Source organism: Amblyomma maculatum, chromosome 2, assembly GCF_055883805.1.
Source record: "Amblyomma maculatum isolate TAMU_Amacu chromosome 2, ASM5588380v1, whole genome shotgun sequence".
NCBI lineage: Eukaryota > Metazoa > Arthropoda > Arachnida > Ixodida > Ixodidae > Amblyomma > Amblyomma maculatum.
In genome coordinates this window covers 103541955-103562423 of record NC_139345.1, presented here as the reverse complement: position 1 = coordinate 103562423, position 20469 = coordinate 103541955, and the positions used below count along the sequence as shown (strand labels likewise).

General features: G+C 45.1%; 1 protein-coding gene across 3 annotated transcripts in view; it reads left to right on the top strand.

The window, feature by feature from the left end:
• Window positions 1-20469, top strand: part of LOC146199443 (sodium/potassium/calcium exchanger 5-like) — an 84740-nt gene that overhangs the window by 44656 nt on the left and 19615 nt on the right. For all 3 annotated transcript variants that reach the window (XM_084594931.1, XM_084594930.1, XM_084594929.1), the window contains 3 exons: window positions 8482-8674; window positions 16196-16492; window positions 20057-20140. In XM_084594931.1, coding sequence (XP_084451057.1) covers window positions 8494-8674; window positions 16196-16492; window positions 20057-20140 — 562 coding nt within the window. In that variant the 5' untranslated portion in view covers window positions 8482-8493. The remainder of the gene's footprint in view (window positions 1-8481; window positions 8675-16195; window positions 16493-20056; window positions 20141-20469) is intronic.

Here is a 20469-nt window from a genome sequence, read left to right as displayed (position 1 = left end):
GAAACGAGAGACCCAACTTGGCAGCTCCTGCTAGCCCACGTGGGGTGTTACGTCACAGCGTCACGTGGGTAAGACGTGGCTACCGGCCGCGCTACGCTGAAGGCTCGAAACCTAGAGTATAGTATTACTTTCGCAATAAAATTGGTTTTTAGAAATATTAAGAATCAGGATTTTCATTTGTGCTTTCAAGATAGGTTTTTTTTTTCAAACCGCTGTAGATAAGAAAGACCAGAGATTGAAATTTTTATTTCTTTATTTATTTATACAAAACGACTGGCTTCGGTATGCCCCAAATAGGAGAGGCCTACAAAAATGCAGCATATTGACAGTAGTAGACGTAACGAATTAACTTATGGTTGAATCTAGTTGGACGAGCGGTAGTTCGGTTTAGCGGGGTTCATCGCGGTTTATCGTGTATTTTTAACTGATGCGGAGCAATGTTTATTCCGTGAAATTAGGTTAAACTTAGCTAGAGCGCGCTCCTGGGCCACAGTTTATTGATACAAAAGACAGGCGATGACGTCAAATAACTTTGACGCCACGTCGCGGTTGTTTATGAAAAGTCAGGGGTAAAAGGCATAGAGTTTCCCACTGGGAAAGCTGATGACCCTACCCTTCATCCACCATGGACGTCCAAGAACGCAAGGCTTCGGAGGTGGCTTGCTCGCTGCTCTATGAATTTAATTTCTTCTTCAATTTTGTTTTCAACGATGCTTTTTGTGTTTTGGCGTTATGTGATTATCCAGCAGCGCACGTTTGAGATTTGAAGCATCGGGATGCTGCAAATGCACTGCAACGGGTGTGGTCACCGTAAAGAACGTCCAGATACAGTAACTGTGCTTCCGTGGGGTACAATTCATAGATGTAATCTAATCTGCTTTCGCTGTGAAGGGCATCGAACATTTCAGGCGAAGTCACGTATGAAATTACCCGCCTTGTGTTTCTTGCAGTACGATTAAGAAAGGGATACGTTCTTTTGTTTCACTTTGGTATGCGCATTCGTGACTTTACATTGTTTACATCGTAAATAATTACGGCTACTGAAAAAAACTTCGACTTGTCTCATCTGCGAAAGCAGTTCATATTTTCAGTATATCGATCGAGGCAGGAAAGTACTTCGCTACTCCATTTTTAACAGCGATGCTGTTCAAGCCGGAAAATGTTTCGTCTGTTGTACGCAGCTGAATGTGTTCGCAGTAATGACGTAACCATGACCGGACGTGATGTTATCATGATGTCACATGCGGTCATGACCGATGACTTCACCATGCGATTCACGCATATACGAAGCCACCCCACCGGGGTGGCGCAGTGGTTAAGGCGCTCGACTACTGTTCCCAAGGAAGGGGGATCGAATCCTGGCCTCGGCGGCCGCTTTTCGATGAAGGCGAAAAGCAAGATGCTCGTGTGCTGTGCGTTTTCAGTGCACGTTAAAGAACCCCAGGTGGTGGAAATTTCCGGAGTCCTCCACTACGGCGTCTCTCATAGCTTGAGTCGCTTTGGGACGTTAAATCCACCAAACCAACCAATTAACCAGCATATACGAAGCTGACTCCGCCAGCCGTCCGATCCAAGCGTCCGTGTTATGCCTTTCATTTGGCGCTTCCTCGATCTGTCTCCTCAGGAACTTGTATGAAGGACAAGAGGCCACAGTCAGAACTGGGCATGGTCGTATTGATTGCTTTCCGATCGAGAAAGGAGTGAGGCAAGGCTGCATACTGTCGCCCTGCCTATTTAACCTATATGCAGAGTGCATCATGAGGAAGGCCGGTCTGGACGAGTCTTCAGCTGGAGTGAAGATTGATGGAAAACGTATCAACAACCTTAGATATGCGGATGATACCACTTTAATGGCAGAAAGTGAAGTGGAACTCAAGAGGCTTCTGATGCGCGTACAAGAAGAGAGTGAGAAGTTTGGGCTTAAACTGAACATTAAAAAGACGAAGATCATGGCGTCTTGCCCTATCAAGTCCTGGAGCATCAAGGGACAAGAAGTGGAAGCTGTGACAGATTTTCTCTTCTTGGGCTCCAAGATTACCTCGGAAGGAGACTGCAGCCTTGAAATTAGGAGACGCCTGCTTCTGGGAAAGAGAGCAATGGTTAGCCTTTTCCGCCTAGTAAAGAGCAGAGACATTACACTGCCAACCAAGATCCGTATAACTCGTGCGATGGTCTTTCCAGTTGTGATGTATGGATGCGAGAGTTGGACTGTGAAGAAGGCTGACCGCCGAAGAATTGACGCGTTTGAATTGTGGTGCTGGCGAAGACTCGAGAGTTCCTTGGACTGCCAGAACATCAAATCAGTCGATATTGTCGACCATAAACCCTGACTGCTCATTGGAGGGTCAAATTCTAAAGTTAAAGCTCAGCTACTTTGGTCATCAGATGAGAAGAAAGGAGTCGCTGCAGAAAGATTTGATGTTGGAAAAGGTTGAGGGTCGCCGGAGAAGGGTAGGCAGCGAACGCGTTGGTTAGATGGCATCCTCGAGGCACTGCAGATGAAGTTATGTGATGTTAGGAAGATAGTGAGAGACCGGAAAGCGTGGTGTGACATGGTCCATAGGGTCATGAAGAGTCGGACACGACTGAATGACTAAACTGAACGGACGAACGCCGCACCACACAGCTACACTTCAATATCCTCTACTCTTCTTCTTCTACTTCGTTATAAATCCTCCACTCCTACCGCATGTGTTCTTTCTTCTTCTACACCTAATACACTTGTCACTGCCGCGTGATTCCGATCTTTCCACGGTAGGGTGCAACTTCCTCCCTGGTCGTCTGTTGGCTAAGTTAAACGGTGTTTTCGGCTCAACACGTTTTCGTAACGCTGCTTAAAAGGTAACACATATTCATGGGAAGCGTTTAATGATTTTGGGGAAGTTAATTGCATGGTGCCATCGTTGCCGCACCGTAACACGTGATGTCACCTCTTGGCTCTGTTCACCGCTGATTTTACGGCTGCTTAGATACAAAAGCATTCCATAACGCAACCTAAAAGGGAAAACACTCCAGCTAATGTGGTGTGGTTGCTTGTAAAATGTCAATAAGAAAGTAAAAAGAAAATACGGCAAAAGGGACTTGAATATTTCTTTTCTGCATTCTAAAGTGTAGCTCTAATCCACTGCGCTACAGATGCGACCGACGGGAGAGGCATTTTCAATTGCTCTTTTTCGTTTTCGTCAAGTTCCTGCTTTTATTCAATACTGCGCCGGCTTTCGGCCCATCGCGTCGTCCCGGGAAGGGCAACGTTTGACCTTGAACAGCCGCGAAGAATAAGAACGCTCGCTCACCGGCAGCTGTATGTGCCATCAAATTAGAGGAGAACAACAACAACAACAATAATGCTTTCGCTCCACATTCGGTTCAGCAGCATTGAACCCTTCTCATTTATATGTGGGCTGGTAGCTTACGCTCTCGCGTCATGCTCTTAAAGAATAGCTTAAGTGTCCCCAATAATGTAGCACCTTACGCTGATAGGGTGTGATAGGGGAATAATGTAGCAAGCAAATGAAGCTTCCGCCTTTGCTATCAAAATTCAACTAGGGTTAACCAGAGCTTAACCACAACTGTTTTTTTTCCTAGCTAGGTGATGCTGCTGACAGGACCCTAGGCTGAGAAAACGGAATCATGCGTCACTATCTCCTCCTCTGCAGTGTTGAAGGGCGGAGAGAAAAAATGCACAACAGTTAGAACAACAGTCTGGCATCATGTAATGAACTGTAGCCGTTCTGAAGGTTTATAGTCAGGTCGCTTGCATTAGGGTTTCATTTGCACAAAGTGCATAACATCGTGGTGCTTGGTGTTGTGAGATGAGAAGCCTGGTGAGGCTGGTGAATCTTCGTACTGTACGTCGCTGAGGAGGCCGACAACAAGGTAAAGGCTGAAGTAGCGCCGCAGCAACTTCTCCGACAGCCCACGGCGACGAACCGGCGTCCAGACCTAAACATACTTGCTTAAGGAGTTGGCAACGGAGCGGCGCCCCAGGTTGTAACGGTCAGCGTCGATCTGCTGCTGACGGTGGATTCGTTGTCTGGCAGTTGCCTGACAGAGGACCTATGCATGTGTAGATTTGACTCAAGCTGGCGATGAACCTCAGAAACTTTCTGCTGCTGCCTTGTCAGACGCACCTCGTTCCGGGTGACTTCCGACGATGGTGTGAAAGCAGGCGCGCTGGAAGGCAGCTGAAGGGCTTGTAATTCCTCCCTGATGACCAACCGGATCAGGTCACGTGAAACGACCGCTTCCTTCCCTTGCGACATTCACAAAATAGTGGGCCCAAGAGTGCTTACGTCCCGACTATTGACGGGCTCGTTGTAGGAGCGCCGTCTCCATGATGGTCGCCTCGGTGAGAAAATCCGCAACAGTATGTGGTGGACTGCGCACAAGGCCCGCGAGCAGCTCTTTCTTTACCCCACGCATGAGGTGGCGAAGCTTCTCTCATGCGTCATGTCCTCCACATACGTTAGGACGCTTTCGTTCGTCCGCTGGTTATGGGAGCGCAAAGCAGCGTCAGCATTCTCTCGGTGGTCTGCGTTGAGGAGTGTGCTTAGGAGATTGCTGCGAAATGTTTCCCAGGTTGAAAGAGTGTTCTCGTAGTTCTCGAGCCCACTTCTTGAGCGTGAAATACGCATTGCGGAGTTCACACTAGTTGCTTCATCCGTTGTAGCGGGTGACCCGCTCGAAGTTTTTCAGCCAATTTTCCGCATCTTCGTACGCGTTGCCGTGAAAAGATAGCGGTGTTCGCGGCGGGTGGTAGAGGATTTCTAGTGGGATCGATGGTCAGGACTGCGACGTCCTTGTAGGGCTAGCAAGGGGCCCAAATTAAGGTGACTCACCGCGGAGGCGGTGGCTTGGGCGCTGATGGACCGGTGCAAGATCCGTGGTTATCTCTTAAACATACGCAAATGGGGAAGCGTAGATAGCAGGGCTCCATCAGATGTGTAACGGTTGTTACACAGAAGTACACAATGCAGAAGCGCTGAGCTACTACAGCGGTTCAACGAGCACGCCAAGAAGGGCCTACACTCAACGTCCTCTGCTCCTAGCGCATATGTTCTTTCTTTTTTCTATACCTAACACATGTACCAATATTTAGAGCTGAAGGTCAAAATTTAAATCCAAAATGGTGGATATTAGTCGCCACGGTGATGTAGTTGGTGAACTATGTACACCTGTACCTTAGTGTAAATAAAATACACTCTGTTGTTATGCGATATTTCTCAAGGTTAACTCAAGGTGAAAACAGACACATTCTGGTGAGCAATTTTGCATTGAGTAGAACTACCGCTCTAACAGATGAACTTAATAATCCACACAAGAACAATCCAGTTCTTCAGGTGCCGGGTCCAATTAAAAGAATTTTCGGTTTTGGCATGGAGCATCACTGCCTAACGACAGTAAAGGAATGATTAAAACCCCAGTTCTTAGCCCACAATCGTTTCTGACTTAAATACGCTGCTGGAGACAGCAAATATTACTGAAGTGTCACGCCAAAAGACTGCCGAGTGATACGGAATATGAGGTGAAATGCATTACATTTCATCTATGGGGCTGAAACATGGAGGCTAACCAAGAGAGTTCTACTTAAGTTGAGGACAACCCAGAGGGCTATGGAACGAAAAATGGTAAGGGCAACATTAAGAGATAGGAAGCGTGCAGATTGGGTCAGAGAAATAACTCAAGCTACTGACATTCTAGTGGAAATCAAAAAGAAGAAATGGGCATGGGCAGGACACATAGTGCGAAGAGAGGATAACCGATGGTCGCTGAGGGTAACAAACTGGATTCCAAGGGAAGGAAAGCGTTGCAGGGGGCGGCAGAAAGTTAGGTGGGCGGATGAGATTAAGAAGTTCACAGGGGTCAAGTGGATGCAGCTAGCACAGAACCGGGTTAAGTGGAGAAATATGGGAGAGGCCTTCGCCCTGCAGTGGGTATAATCAGGCTGATGATGATCATGATGATGCATTACATTAGTGAAGCAAAGACGGTCCACCAAGATTTCTTCGACGGTCACTGTAGCAGTTAACTGCGCTGATGCCGACGACCTCAGATTTGTTGCTATGTATAGCATATATAGCGCACTGAGGTGACCATTATCTCCAATGGCAACGCGCAGAAAAAAAAATACTTTGGGCTTATTTCTTTGGAGCGCAAGGAAGGCAAGCCGGCAACAAGCACTGAGAGGAGGCATAAATTCGACCATAAACTTTAGCCTTTCTTCGGGAAAGGCACTTGAAGAAACCGTTTATCTAGATGGGTGCAGAGTAGATAACATAAGTCTAGTGACGGCTGTATGGAAATGTCTACAGGACGGGTACCCACTAGCTGACTGACCCATCTGCGATACCGGGCGGGTGAACAAAGAAGCAGCACATTTAATTCCGTGATATTGGGTACATTGAAATCCTATAAGCTTGTCCTCACCATGTGAAGGTTTCACTCGCACCACAAATTGTGCCTTTTCTGGAGGAATTTTGCCTTCTCAGGTTTCAGTACATCATTTTAGCGATTTAGTCAAATTCAGTTTTTTGACAAGGAGAATCCTTGGGCGCATGCTATGCAATGGTGCTTCGCACTGAAAGAGGGAGGTTAGAGCAGCTTAACTAGTCTCTAGCCACATGACACATCTACAAATATCGAGTCATGCGGCGTTTCTGGACGAGGGTAAAGGCCATCGATTAAAAATATGGTAGAGCTAAGCTGAGCGGCTTAGTACACCAATCAGCATGAGATGAGTGGCATTAGCCGCCGAAATCTTTGGAGTTGCAAAAGGCCCCCGATGTAGAAAGGGAAAGTAGATGGCAGTATTTACTTTCTATTTTTGCTGTTTCTCACAGTAAAAAAGTAGAACAGTCCAAAAAGTCGTTAGAGCTTGCGGCGCGGCTCAACTTTCCAAGCGGATCTGGCAATGTGCGTTTAAATTTTGGCTTGCATGTTCAAGTGCCTGAGTGAGCTTGCTTTGGGAATGACTTGCTCACGAGTGGAAGTTGATGAAGATGGCAACACGCAGCGCATGAAAGTAACTGTTTATCACATGCCCCTCTTGAGGCGATGGCTTAGTTACCTAATGAAGCGGCAGGGAATCTGTCTTACGCGCTTCGGTATACGGTGTTCAATGACGTTCGCGAGCATATTATATTTTTACGTGATAGGCTACACAGCTCTTTCAGTTCAATAGGCGTCACCGTTGCTTCTTTCGATGCCACAACCCAGAATTGGGGAAAACGTCTCGGGAAATAAGCACATGATTTCATGTAAAAGTTTTGACGGAACCGTTCGTTGTGCAGCGTTCAGGGGGTGTGCCATGCGAGTTTTCTTCCCATTTAGCTCACATCTGCTAGTAATGCGGTGGGTTAGTTTGCGATAGGGATTCCGTTAGTTGTAAGCGTAGCTGTTTTCCGTTAGTTATAAGTGTAGATGTCGATCAAGAAGTGAGACAGATCTGCGTCTTACTTTCCCCTAAAACCAAAGCAGCTAAAGGTGTTTAAAACTTTGCCAATCTCTGTGCAAGTCTATCAGACCCTAAAATTCGGGGAATGATAAAGCGGTGTTAAAGGCACTGTTCCGTCTACTCCCGTCCCGGCAGTATTGAAGCACTTCAATACATACTTTGATGGGGGCTGCAGCCTGTGTGGAGCGACCTTGGACGTTTTCTACATGGTCTGGGGCTGTCCATCCAATTCCCACCATTCCCAATCCTTCATTACTCACCCTTCTAGGGAGGCCTGGGAGGCGGCGCTGCTCAGCTGCCATGACCTACAGTCCCAGCGGACATTCGGTCGCCAGGGCGCGAGCGGCGTTAGACGCCATTGGGGCTCCGGAATAGGAGCTCCACATAGATTGATGAGGGTCTGGGCCTATAGGGCCTCGGTCCAAACACCTCCTTGTACAAAGAGTAAATAAATGTTTGTCACCTCCACCACCACCACCTCTAAATTTTTCTACCATGTGTTTGATTTACTATGTGCCTATCACGTGGTGCGTGGCGGCACACTCTGACTTCGCCAAAGTGCCTTCAGTGGCTCAGGGATCCGTATTAGATAATCGACGGCGCGTGATCTTTCGTTGTGAGAATGCGCCAAAATACGATAATATTGTGCGGACGTATTAAATCACAATCAAACCCGCTGGTCCTGTTGTTCTTTTTTAAGTTTTGTTTAGTGCCCATTTCGAGCTGCTGTTGCAGATGGGCGTGGAGACGAGAAGTGGAATTTGATGCACTTATGCCATCGCGCATGCGTGAAACAAAAGATTGCGCCCCGGCGAATGTTGTGGGGGTTTCACTGCCTCAGGGCCTCACTAGTTATCTCAGGATAGCGTCGTTAAACCTAAATAAATGCAGCTGTCGGTGCGAATTTGACGAATCTAGAAAAAACGCGATGCACAGTGCGTACTGCAAATGAATCGGAAGCTGCGAGTAAAGGATGTTTTTCAAAGCACGGCGAGGGAAAAACGTTCGTTCTCGTCTTACAATTGCAGGGCCAGCGTGTTATGGGCCATGGGTCGCGCTCTGGGAGCGCGCTTTGGGCCTACGGAGTCCTGCACGGTAGGCCGTGGTCGCTGTGGTTCCTGGCAACGGCTCTTTTAGTCGTCTTCGGGCATGGCACAGCTAAGAACCTTCAAAATCACTCGGCGACCACTGAATTCGACATCGACCGCCCTTTGCACAAAGGTATGGCGACTACATTCTTGCTCGTAATCGAAACAGGAAAACAAACATCGGGGGGTATGGTAAATATTTATACAAGAGGCAAAATGCGTTTTGTGAAGTGTTCCTCGTTAGTGGCTCCAACTACCAAAATATCTTGAAGGCAATTTATGTAGTTGGAGTTCTCAGCGATAAGTGCCTATCGCGGCATCAATGGCTTTATTTCCCTCCTCTGTCCACTCCTTGCTGCGCTACAAACAATGTGTCATTGCCGGCAATGCGATAAGCTTGGAACGTTTCACCCAGTGGCTGTGCTCTGTGGTTACATTTTTTTCGTTTGCTGCACATAGCCTCACTGCTGCACGGTCACCTACTTGACTCTTAATGCGGTTTGTGATGATGAAGAAATTTGTCACGCTAAATTAGTGGCCCTATCTTAGCCATGATGTTGCAGCAGTAAAACTACGCCATATCAAGGTGAAGAGATGAAGCGGGGTTTCGGAAAGGCTTAATATAGCTCTTCCGCTGCACATACAGCGCCCTTCGCTTATAGGAGATACTCTTTTTCGCAGTATTGACACTGATCGATTTATATTGTAGTCGGCTGGAGTGCGCGGCACCACATCGCTTAACGACGGGGGGGATTAACATGGAGCTTGACTTCATATAAAAAAGTCGAAGAGGTCCTAGGGTCTCTTTGTCATAACCACTGATTTGTTATGACAATCGTGGATAGGCCTACGTGCATCCGTGTACAACAAAAACAAAGTGGCGAGCTATCAGTATACGCCACCTGAAACTTATGTTAAGGGAGTTATCAACACATGCAACTCAGGCCAAATGTACATTCTGCTTTTGCGAAAATAACCAAGTAGCAGGACTAAATGTAACCACGTTTTTAAAAACACGATGTTCTAGTCGTGTGAAAACAGTTGAGAGCTGTTGAGGGTCACCTGGCCTAGTATCGAGTATTTTTGGTTGCCAACGTTAATTATCACAAAAAAATAGTTAGCTCACTTTGTAATTACTTGCTTGAGGAGCAAAATAAGTTGTAGATCATGTCGAAAAGCACGTACCTGCGATATTTTCATAAATTTACGATTCATGTAGCTCTGTTTATTGGCCTTTAACAGAAACTGCCACGTGAGTGGCTGCTCGTTCACGCCTCTCGCCCAATGCACACGCAGTGCTTCATTGGGGAGAGCGGTTGAAAAACAGAAATGCAAAATAATGCGAAAGTATTGCGAGTTCTGTAATGCCACCTGGCGTATTCGCTCGACACTACGCCAGCGTACCTCGGTCGCACTCGGCCAGATGGTGCGTGTGTGTATGAAGTATTTACCTAGGTTAAATGAAGGAAAGGAGTGGAACAGGTGAAGCTTCATGAAGACAATGTTCAGCGCGAGATTTTTTTCAGTTGCAACTCAATGAAGGTGATGTTTACTGCACAGTGTGTTGCAGTTTTACACGGGCAGTAATCGGCTGTACTGAATTGCATTGTTTAGTGCTGATTAGTTTTTCTTTGTATTGTAGTGTGTTTATTATATTGTATTATTGCGCCTTGAAGGCACTGAACATACAAAAGTGGCGATTGTATAGTACTCTCATGCCTGAGCCGAGCAAGCTAATTTTTTCGGATGGTGGTTCGATTCTTGACGGTGACGTGATTTTTTTCTTTAGTGCCAGTTCATGGGGACACGCTCTGATGACAGGTTGCGATGGCAGGTTGCGATGACAGGTTCTGATGACGGGCTTTTTCCATTCCACTCATAAGTCAAGAAATGCTTTCGCATAAAAAAAGCGAATGTTATTCTTTGAAACGCGTCTAGGGACGCTGGAGAGTCACTGGTGTCACATAGTTTTTTCCCAATTCACGATTTCGCCAATGCTTGTTTGAATCTGTTGCCAATTTAGGCAGACCTTTTGAGGTGGGATCCGAACCCTCCGGGACCCTTGGATCCCGAGTTAGACAGGCTAGGCCATGCATACACGTTCGTGTACGGTTTGGTTAAAGCGGGGCTTCATATCTGTGTCAGGTAGTCTTTTACATAATGTTGTAGACTACGACCCGAAACCCGGGTTAGCAGCAAAGTTCTATAGCGCACCTAATCCGGATTTTTCCTAACCGAGATAAAGAACGCCGTCATTTTTAATTTTGCCAGCTGTCGTTTCAGGCAAGTAAAAAGTAATTTTAAGTGAACGGTAGCTTGGTATAACATTTTAGTCAGCGGTTTACGGAACGCTCTAAATCATCTGTATTGATGCCTTGTTTCTGAACCTAATATTAAAAAGGCAGGTAATTAGTATTTGCAAATTAATTACTTTTGGAGATAGAAAAAATACGACAGCTTAGGCCGTGTGGCTCACGACTCAATTGGCTGCACCGTATTCGGTCTTTAAAAGTTTGATTACGTGTAGCTAGACACCCTTTATAGTGGAGGCCGTACGGTTGCCTTCAAAAATTTCAAAAAGTGAGGATAAGAATTATCCTCACCTTGCACAGATTCTGACCATAAAATATGGCATAATAGACTTTCAGTTTAGCGCTACCGCTTACCGTTACCGTGCGTGCGTCAGTACGCATGCGCAGATCACCCAGAGGGCGACAGACAGCGCTTCGTTCCTGTCAAATTCCAGTGGACTCCGCACGCAGGGACCAATCAGCGTATGCTGGGCTGACGGTGCGCGGTAGCGGTAAACTAAAAGTCTCTCCGCTACGTGGCTAACAAACCAATCCCGCTACCTCGGTGCCTTTGCCAAAGAAAGTACACTCTCGCTCTGCTTCCCATCCGAATGTATGCTACCCTTACCATCTGCCCTCACCAACGTTTACCCCTGCCGCACTGGCTTCAGCCCCTAGGAGACAGGGCTTAAATAAATAATCGCGAAGATGAGAGGGAGAGACCTTAGGCGCTGAAGCTCATAGGGGCCGCTTTAAAGCGGGCAAATGGCGACGGTTTGAGAGTAAGTTTTGTTTGGGTTTCTTGCATGGTACACAACTACACTCGCCACAACACTTAACTGGCCGACAATAGTGTCCACAATTCTCCACAATGTGTATGCGAAGTGGCAGCGCTCTCATACACTTCAAAATCAGCCGATCTCTTTTTATTTTTAGCTTCCTCCACATTGCGGTGGATGGCGTTGGTGTTGCGTTTCTATTGCCGGCTGTTGCAGGTAGTGTGTTCGTAAGCTATTTCAAGGCCCTTCACTACCTGACATTTCCTTACACCCGATGCAGCTGTTTTGATTATGGACACTGTCTGGACAGCCTGAGGTGTCTCGCACTTCCTTTTACCACAGCTGTCGATATTCTGGCTTTTGTGAAACGAGCAGAATGTCGATACCGCTGCTAAGATCTTACGCACTGTTGAACGCCAAGCCAAGAGACCTCTCCGCGAAAATGCAAGCTGTACCGAACACGGCACCTGAGTGACACAGCGCGCTCGCAGAGCGGGGCGACGCCAGTGACCTTGGGTTTACCTCGGGTATCCTCAATCTACAGCATAGCGCACTGGACCGCTTCGCGTGGCGCAACTTCGTTCAGCGGGCAGTGCATTCGAGTTTTGTCTAAGATTTGTGAGTCGGTGTCAGAATTTTGCCGCGCTTAAGTCGAAACGCACCATGCGGGTACAGCTAGAGGCGGGGAAGGATTTCTGCGCGTTTTGTGCGGTGCTGTACAGACAGGCTGAGGCGCTGTAATTTCAGTCTGCCACGTCGGACGGGTAGGCCAGTCTAGGGCGCAGTTTCAAATCGATATACTCTGCGCGAAGCGTTCAGTTTGGTTATTTTGGGGAATGTTGTAGTTCTTTGTAGGAAAATATTCCTTCGCGAAAACGTGATATCAAGTACCGGTGCTGACAAAAGTAAACGGAGCACGCTATTTCTTTCAATTTTTTTTTTTCACGCTTTGCATAATTGAAACTGGCAGTAATAGTATATGCGAACCGGTAGTAGAAACCAGTGCTCTTTCACTTGAACAATTATAGTTTTCTTATCAACGGTGCAGAAGGCATGATTTTAATTTCAACGGAAAAGCATGCTTCGTTTACTTATGTCTGCACCTGCACATTGGCTTCGATGGGCATTGCCAAGAGGAACAGCCACTACTTCGTTATATTCGTTTTAAATCTTTTCGTTCCAGAGAAATCGGAATTGGTTTAAAGCCGCTTTAAATTACGAGAAAAAGCCTCAAGCCTGACAAAGAGATTCACAATGATGCAACTGAAGGGTCGGTCTTATCCTTCAGTGAAAAAGGTTGAGAAAAGTCGACTTGCCAAAGCGGCGTGCTTCGCTCTTTGCTACTATACTCTATGCTTTTGCTGAATATGTACACAATCTGAGCCACTGAAGGAATGGTTAACGGACTCCAGGTTCGGCATCCATGCCGTATTTAACTAGTTTAAGCTGCTCGTCTGACGCTGCAGTGGAGGACTCTAGATTAATCTCTACCGCTTATTCTCAAACCGCGACCTTCGTGTCAGTAGCTATTAGCTGACACTTAGCTTTTAGAAAGGCACATTATTTAATAGTAATTATAGATATCAAACTGCGCACTTTTTTAAATCCTAATATTTAACCTGTACACGGAATACGAACTTAAGAGACGATAAGAGTTAATTTTGTTGGTGGGAAAATTAAAATTAAAAGCGGCTACGCTGTGGAGGTAATGCTGAATGGACGAAACGACACCTGAACTTGGCAATCTTAAGAACAAAATATGGTTTTCACAGCATCGAAAGTCGCCTTCCGAAAATTTTGACCTACTTCTACATTAGAAAATTGACGCATAGACACCAACTGAGTCTAGTATATAATTTAATTTTATCGCCCAGCTGCACGCACTGAGACAGTCAGAGCATTTGATAATCTCAAACCAGATAAACCTTTGTAATACATCCTTTAGCTGACAGTTATGTAGTTGTTTTTTTCAATCTTCTTTGTTCTTTCATTTTTGCCTATGAGTTTATTACTATTATGACTGTTAGCCGTCTTTGATATTGCTATTGCTTGAATGTTGTGTTTTTGTTATTGCTTGAAACACTATTCATCTCTGAAGACAAATATTGTATTGTACGTCTCATTCATACCTTCATCGAGCAATTGTTATTGCACTATTGTTTCTGCCCCCTGCCCCTTAAAGGTAATAACTATCCTGTAAAGCTTTCTTCTGAGCAACGTTTTGGAGAAAACCTTGTATGGATCATGAGCAAAGAAACCCGGTGTTCCTGCTGAAAGGATGGTACCAAAATCTCAGTGCCGGGACCTCTTAGATTAATGGTATATTTCGATTTATTAAGGTGGATTACGGCGGAATATCCGTAGAGTTCTGGTGGGTTGTGATGAATTAAGAATAGATTATGCGAGATTCAGTCGGATTAGTATGGCTTACGTGGATTGTAGTGCATTAAGAGGAGATTACATGGGATTAGTTACAGTAGATTGTGGATTATGATGTGTTAAAGTGGATTTAGTTGGATCCAGTTGATTATGATCAAGTGTGGTGGATTAATGGTAGTATATATGCTGGTTTGGAATGAGCAAATTCTTTCACCTTCACAGTACGTTATCAGTCTTTAGTGTCCTCGGAAATTTCGGTTTCCCCTACCTGCATAAATCTCCACGATAAAAGTTTAATTTATTTCTGTCATCAAGTATGTAATTTTTTCTGTGCCACTTTTTAAATCGTCGCTACCAAAAGTTCAATGAGGTACGGTAATAAATCTCGCTGGAAAAGAGGGAGTTTCATTCGTTTCATGCAATATAAAACATGAAGTACTGTGCATTGCTGTGCATCTGATTCAGACGCATTACAACACATTAAAGTTGCATTTCTACTGTGTTTAGAAGTGAATGTTTAGTTACCGCAATAACACTCTCAGATACGGCGCCGCCGCTACACTTGGCCTCTCAGAGATGAAAATGACAAGGAATTAGGAATAGAGAAAGAAAAGAAGTAGCATTAAAGAGAGAGATAAAATAAGAAGGATCAGTGCAGGAAGACAGGCAGGATAATTAGATCGATCAAATGTGTCAGATGCCACCAGTCGCCTTAACTAGACGAATGAGTTGAGAATAGAACATTGGGGGGAGTTTCGATGCGTATGTGTACATTTATAGCGCTGCCTTGTGCGAGGTTCGTTGAGTAAGGGAAGGGCACGAATCGGCCACCTTCCTAGAACGAGCAGCGTTTCACGTACAGTTTTCGGAGCCAATTATTGGAGTTTCTCATTGCAGATAGCAGCCAGGCAAACTCACACAAAAAACATTCAGTTCCAGTGGCACATGCGGGGACGTCTTAAGAAGGCACACGCGCTTCCTCGAGTGCCCCTGTCGGTAACAGAGCAGACAGAGAAGCGTATGAACTCTCTGCTCTTCGGCAACGAGGCAGCGTATGGGGCAGAGGACAGAGCAGTATAGTCACTGAGTCAGAACTGTAATCAAGCTTATTTCGCGCACGACAAGGTCACAAAACCCCCCGTGTATGAATATAGATCGCTGTGAAACGTTCAAGGTTAGTGATTTGCATTTAAATTAAACTTGCTGCTGTCATGGAATCGAACTATTCCTGCGGAACAGACTGAAACTGGACAGCCAGTGTGCAGGAAGATAGTTTTGAAACTTTTAAAACTTTCGTTTATTACACAAACAATGAGTATACAAAGGTAAAACTTCAGGGACACAACAGAAATTGGTTTAAAGGTCTCAACAAACAAACTCATCAGTTCTTCTTTCGACACCATAATATAACAATTTAGCAAATTACATAAAAGCAGACCCCTCAGCATTAATAATAATAATGATAATAAGTGGTTCACAGAAAAGAAAGGTGCGGTATCTGTCACACTTATTCCCTCGACATCTCAACCACGCAGCAAGGGAAGAGAGGAAGGTGGGATTGAAAGCGGAAAGAGAGAAAGAGGTGCCGTGGTGGAAGGCTATGCAAAATGATCTTTCTTGCGCAAGAACTAAAGAATTCCCAATTTTTTACAGAGAAATCATTTCATGTTCGACTTAGCGCTGAGAAAATCTACATCATGAGGTGAGGTTTTTTTTCTGGACTGAGGAACTTACAACGGCATTTTGTTTTATAACGCAAACTCACTCACTCACTCACTCACTCACTCATGCACTCACTCACTCACTCATGCACTCACTCACTCACTCACTCACTCACTCACTCACTCACTCACTCACTCACTCACTCACTCACTCACTCACTCACTCATGCACTCACTCACTCATGCACTCACTCACTCATGCACTCACTCACTCACTCACTCATGCACTCACTCACTCACTCACTCACTCATGCACTCACTCACTCACTCACTCATGCACTCACTCACTCACTCACTCATGCACTCACTCACTCATGCACTCACTCATGCACTCACTCACTCACTCACTCACTCACTCACTCACTCACTCACTCACTCACTCACTCACTCACTCACTCACTCACTCACTCACTCACTCACTCACTCACTCACTCTCACTCACTCTATAATTTATCTTCCTTTTCGGGCGATGTTTTTACCGCAGGCACCACCGCGGGCCCAGTTTCAAATGCGACCGTCGCGAGAGCCTACCACCTTGCTGCACCCGAAGAGGATGGCCAGAACGCCTCCTCATGGCAGCAGCAGCTTGCACCGGCCTCCTCCCTGGCTCGTGTCTGCGTGCCTCCATCCATCAACGAATTCCCGCGAGACCCTTTCACGGCCAAGCAGCGACAGCGGGGCTGGGTAGCCGTGCACTTCGTGGCTCTCGCCTACCTCTGCTGCATGCTGGCCATTGTGTGCGACGAGTACTTCGTGCCCTGCCTGGAGCTGCTCTCCGACGGCGAGTGTCTTTCCACTGCGTGATTTTCGGACGAGATAAACGTTATAGTCGCAAATTCGCCTTGAAACAGCGCGTGACCACTCGCTTACGTGTTACGCCACTTGAAGACGCACCGGCGTCATAATCATGGAGCGCGTGAAGTCCCGTTGCCAAGGGCGACTATTAGATGCTGTGATTAGCAGCTGCTAGGCTGACAGTATCAGTGAATGATGCAGCTTGTTCTGAGTGGGTGAATTTGTTTGCTTTTTTGCTTTGCCTTCTGGTTCCCATCGTAGCATGCATACGTGTGGCACAATATCACGCCTAGAATCAACTGGCCCGAATAATGTTCGGCTGGCTAGACGGACGAAATTTAACATAGATTTGCGTGAAAAAGAGGAGACCGTACCTGTGATAGTGCGGTGGCTATTATAGGAGAGCTTCGTTTTGGAGACATGACAATGCCCCTGATGTTACTGCTGGTTGAAAATACGCTGATAGGAATAGTTCGGCAGTTGGAAATGAGCGTTGATCTGAGGGAATTATGGAAATCTCCCTGGCTTTGTGCGCACGTGCAGTACACGTGCCATCAAGGAGCTCTACTGAGGTGCCCTTCATTCATGTGGGGCTATTTCAACGTTCAACTTTGTATTGTTCTTTGTGTAAGTCGTTAGAGCAGCTCGACGGGAAGTTTTAACGAGAAAAGAGTAAAGATATTGATAAAAACGAGTGATGTGTTGCAGAAACTTCCGATTTGGTTAAATATTACTTTATGATTTTCAAGTATAATTATCTCAGACACGTGTTCCCGTCGGCGCCCTGGCAAATAACAAGAGTGCTGCATGTTTAATGCTCGTAAATGCAGATGCACCCGCTTAGCTGCAATAGAGCAATAGAATTTTCAGTTTAGATTCTGCAGGCGCAGCTTCCACTCCTTATTTCATTTATTTATTTATTTTATACATACTATCGGTCTAGCCTGGACCAAGATAGGAGTGGGCACAACATCAAACTTTAGGCAAACGCAGACCAGCAGGAACAGAAATGCAGGCAATGCAGTGGAAACTTCGCTTCCGGATACTCTAGCCTGCATCGAAGCAGAAAACAGCAAGAAGCAATGGTCGTGGCCTTCTTTATTTTTCTATTTTAGAGTCTTGTCTATTCCTTTAAAAGAACGGCTTAAAATAAAAGGGCAGGTGAAGCTCGTAAAACGTCAACTTTTAACAACGCAGTCCTGTTATTCATTATCGCACCCCTTATGTGAAATAATTCGCGTAATATATATATATATATATATATATATATATATATATATATATATATGTATATATATATATATATATTATATTGCGTAGGTAAATCGTACTGAATTAATTTCTCGATACGAAGAGAGGCTGAGAGAGAAAATGGTTTAAAATATCTCTTGAGGAACCATGTCTGCTTCCGAGTTGATTCTTTTATCGTAATGTTTTTACGTTTGTATTCGACCCTTAAAAAGAATACATCCGTCATCATCTGGTTCTGGCCAACCCTCCTTGTAGCTAGTATCTCAGGTATTGTAGGCATGAATAGAAACGACGAAAATTGCTTAGCACGGCCCGGGTTTCTTGTGGGACTTTTCCATCCTTTTTAGAAAATGCTTCTGTCTACACCATAAGCAGCACGGGTATACTTGCGTACACACAGTTGCCTACGTATTGCTGACAAAAGCATTCTTTGAAATCCTGTTAGAAAGCATATACTGCATGTTCGGAGTAAATGCTCCGGGACATCTATAGGTAGTCTTTCCGGAAAGCGCACTCCACTCATTACTGTCGCGACTAGAGGTTTGCACGGTATGAAGCAACATCCGTTCATATAGGAATAGGTATATAGGCTTAGGTATAGGTATACAGGTATATCTCCCGATGCCGGCGCACAAACGTTAAAGCACAACTTACGCTCAAAAGTGCGTTGTGCTGCCTACGTAGCCATTTTCGCTGTGCTGCTGAGTTGCCATACAGCCACTATTGCTGTTTTGCATGATGGCATCCGAGCACTTTTTATCATCGTGTCTCAGCACCCGTTGTTAAGAAATGATTAACATCTTTTACTTATTTTACGAATGCAGCGTGTTTCTTGCGAGCGTGGCTGATCGGTCTAGTTTGTAATTCGTGACAGGTAAAAATGCAACACATCGCACATTTAAGAGCCGGACGAATAAAAGACGGGACAACACCTCACTTTGTCCGTTATATATTTTTTGTTTGTCCCTGTCTGGGAATTGCACTGCGTTGCATTTTTAGCGGCATGTTAAACGTTAAGTCAGCACCTTCTTAAGACTGCCTCCCCTTTGAGGTGGTAATGTTTAGAAAACGGCGCACTAAATATGAAGTATAAAATTCGTTGCTGGCCGAATCGGTTGGCAGTTCTGAAAAGAAAAAACAGCGAAAGAAAAAAGAAAGACGAGATGTAGGAAGAGTAGACACACTTAAGCGCTGACTAGCAATTTATTGTATTAAAGTACCATCATTTTCTAGTCAGCGCTTATATGTTTGCGCTCCCTTCGTCCTGCTTACTTCATGCAACTAGCACTATATAGCATGGCAAGTAGGAGGACAAAAATGCATAAATTTATCTTACTAGAGTAAGTCTCAATTTTGTTCGCGATCTCCGTGGACTGAGCGGTAGGCATTCTTTGAATACTCGCCGGTGGGATGTTTTTTTTTCTTTTGAGACGCTACGTGAGTTAAGCACCTTTGCGTGATTTGTCATCATAGTGTCATGTAATGACGCGCACTTTGTGGGGCATGTGACGCTGCTGTCGTCGATATTTGAAAGAAGCGAAAAACTTCGACGAAATAATTGGCCATGGCGTATATGCTCAAAACTAGCTGAAAAGCTGGTTAACAATTATGATTTGCTGCTATAGCGGTGTCAGTGCTTAGTAAATATAAGTAGATACAACCAAGATTTACCCTATGGTGGAACTTTGCCTTTGAAGGTGTTTTTAATGCAGGTATGTTTGAGGGTTAGCCGCAGACGATAAAGAGTTCGAGTATGCTTCTTTTTATACGTACACCGTTGAAAAATTGATAATTTCAAACTGAGAGGTGGTGTCTAAATTGGTAATATGCAGGACTGCTTTTAGGGTAAGCCTAGGCAGAATAGTGGTCGTTTAATGATTTCACGATAAACTAGCGCTTATTTGTCGTGAGCGGTAACCTTATGTAAGCCAGTCCCTTTTCTCAGAGACGAAATAATAAGTTTATGAAGAAAATGTCACTACCTGTTGCTTGCCAACGGTATCATATATCGTTATATCCATTTTACTAATTATATCGCTTTACTAGGAGTCGCGAAGTGCAACAGGCGCTACGAAATTGCAAACCCTAGCAACTAGAACATGCATTAAGGGCTGACATGAAACGGTTGAATGTTGCAGCCACATATCTCCGGCTGGGCAAACATCTTGGGGAGGGGCCTATAAATGATTGTCTATAAAAGTATTTTTGTTTGTTGTGGACTGGCGTATTGATAATTGTTTTTTTTTTTTAAGTTTTTACTATTCGTGCCTCACCCTTAATTTCCTATTTCGTACAACAGCGCTCAAGATATCGTCGGATGTCGCTGGTGCTACAGTCATGGCCGTGGGCACTTCGTCGCCTGAGTTATACTCGGCCATCATTGGTAAGTGCGAGATTATGATTGAAGGTGGTACGGTTCCAGAGGGAAAGGTAGAATAAGAGAGAAATCATTAAAAGATTAGGAAACCATGGTATATACCGTAATATTGTATCTCTTTGTTCTTTATAAAATCAAATAACAGCAACTGAGAAGAGTAGATTTAGCCTCTTCACGGTTGAGAAAGAAATTTTTTGTTTTTCGTTGTTGTTGAACAATACCCATCATCCAAGTAAAAAGTTGGTGCGAACGTAAATACGTTTGCTTTATATAGATGAAAAACAGGCAGAGTTTGTAGATGGGTGATATACCAGATAGGGGAATTTCACATTTTT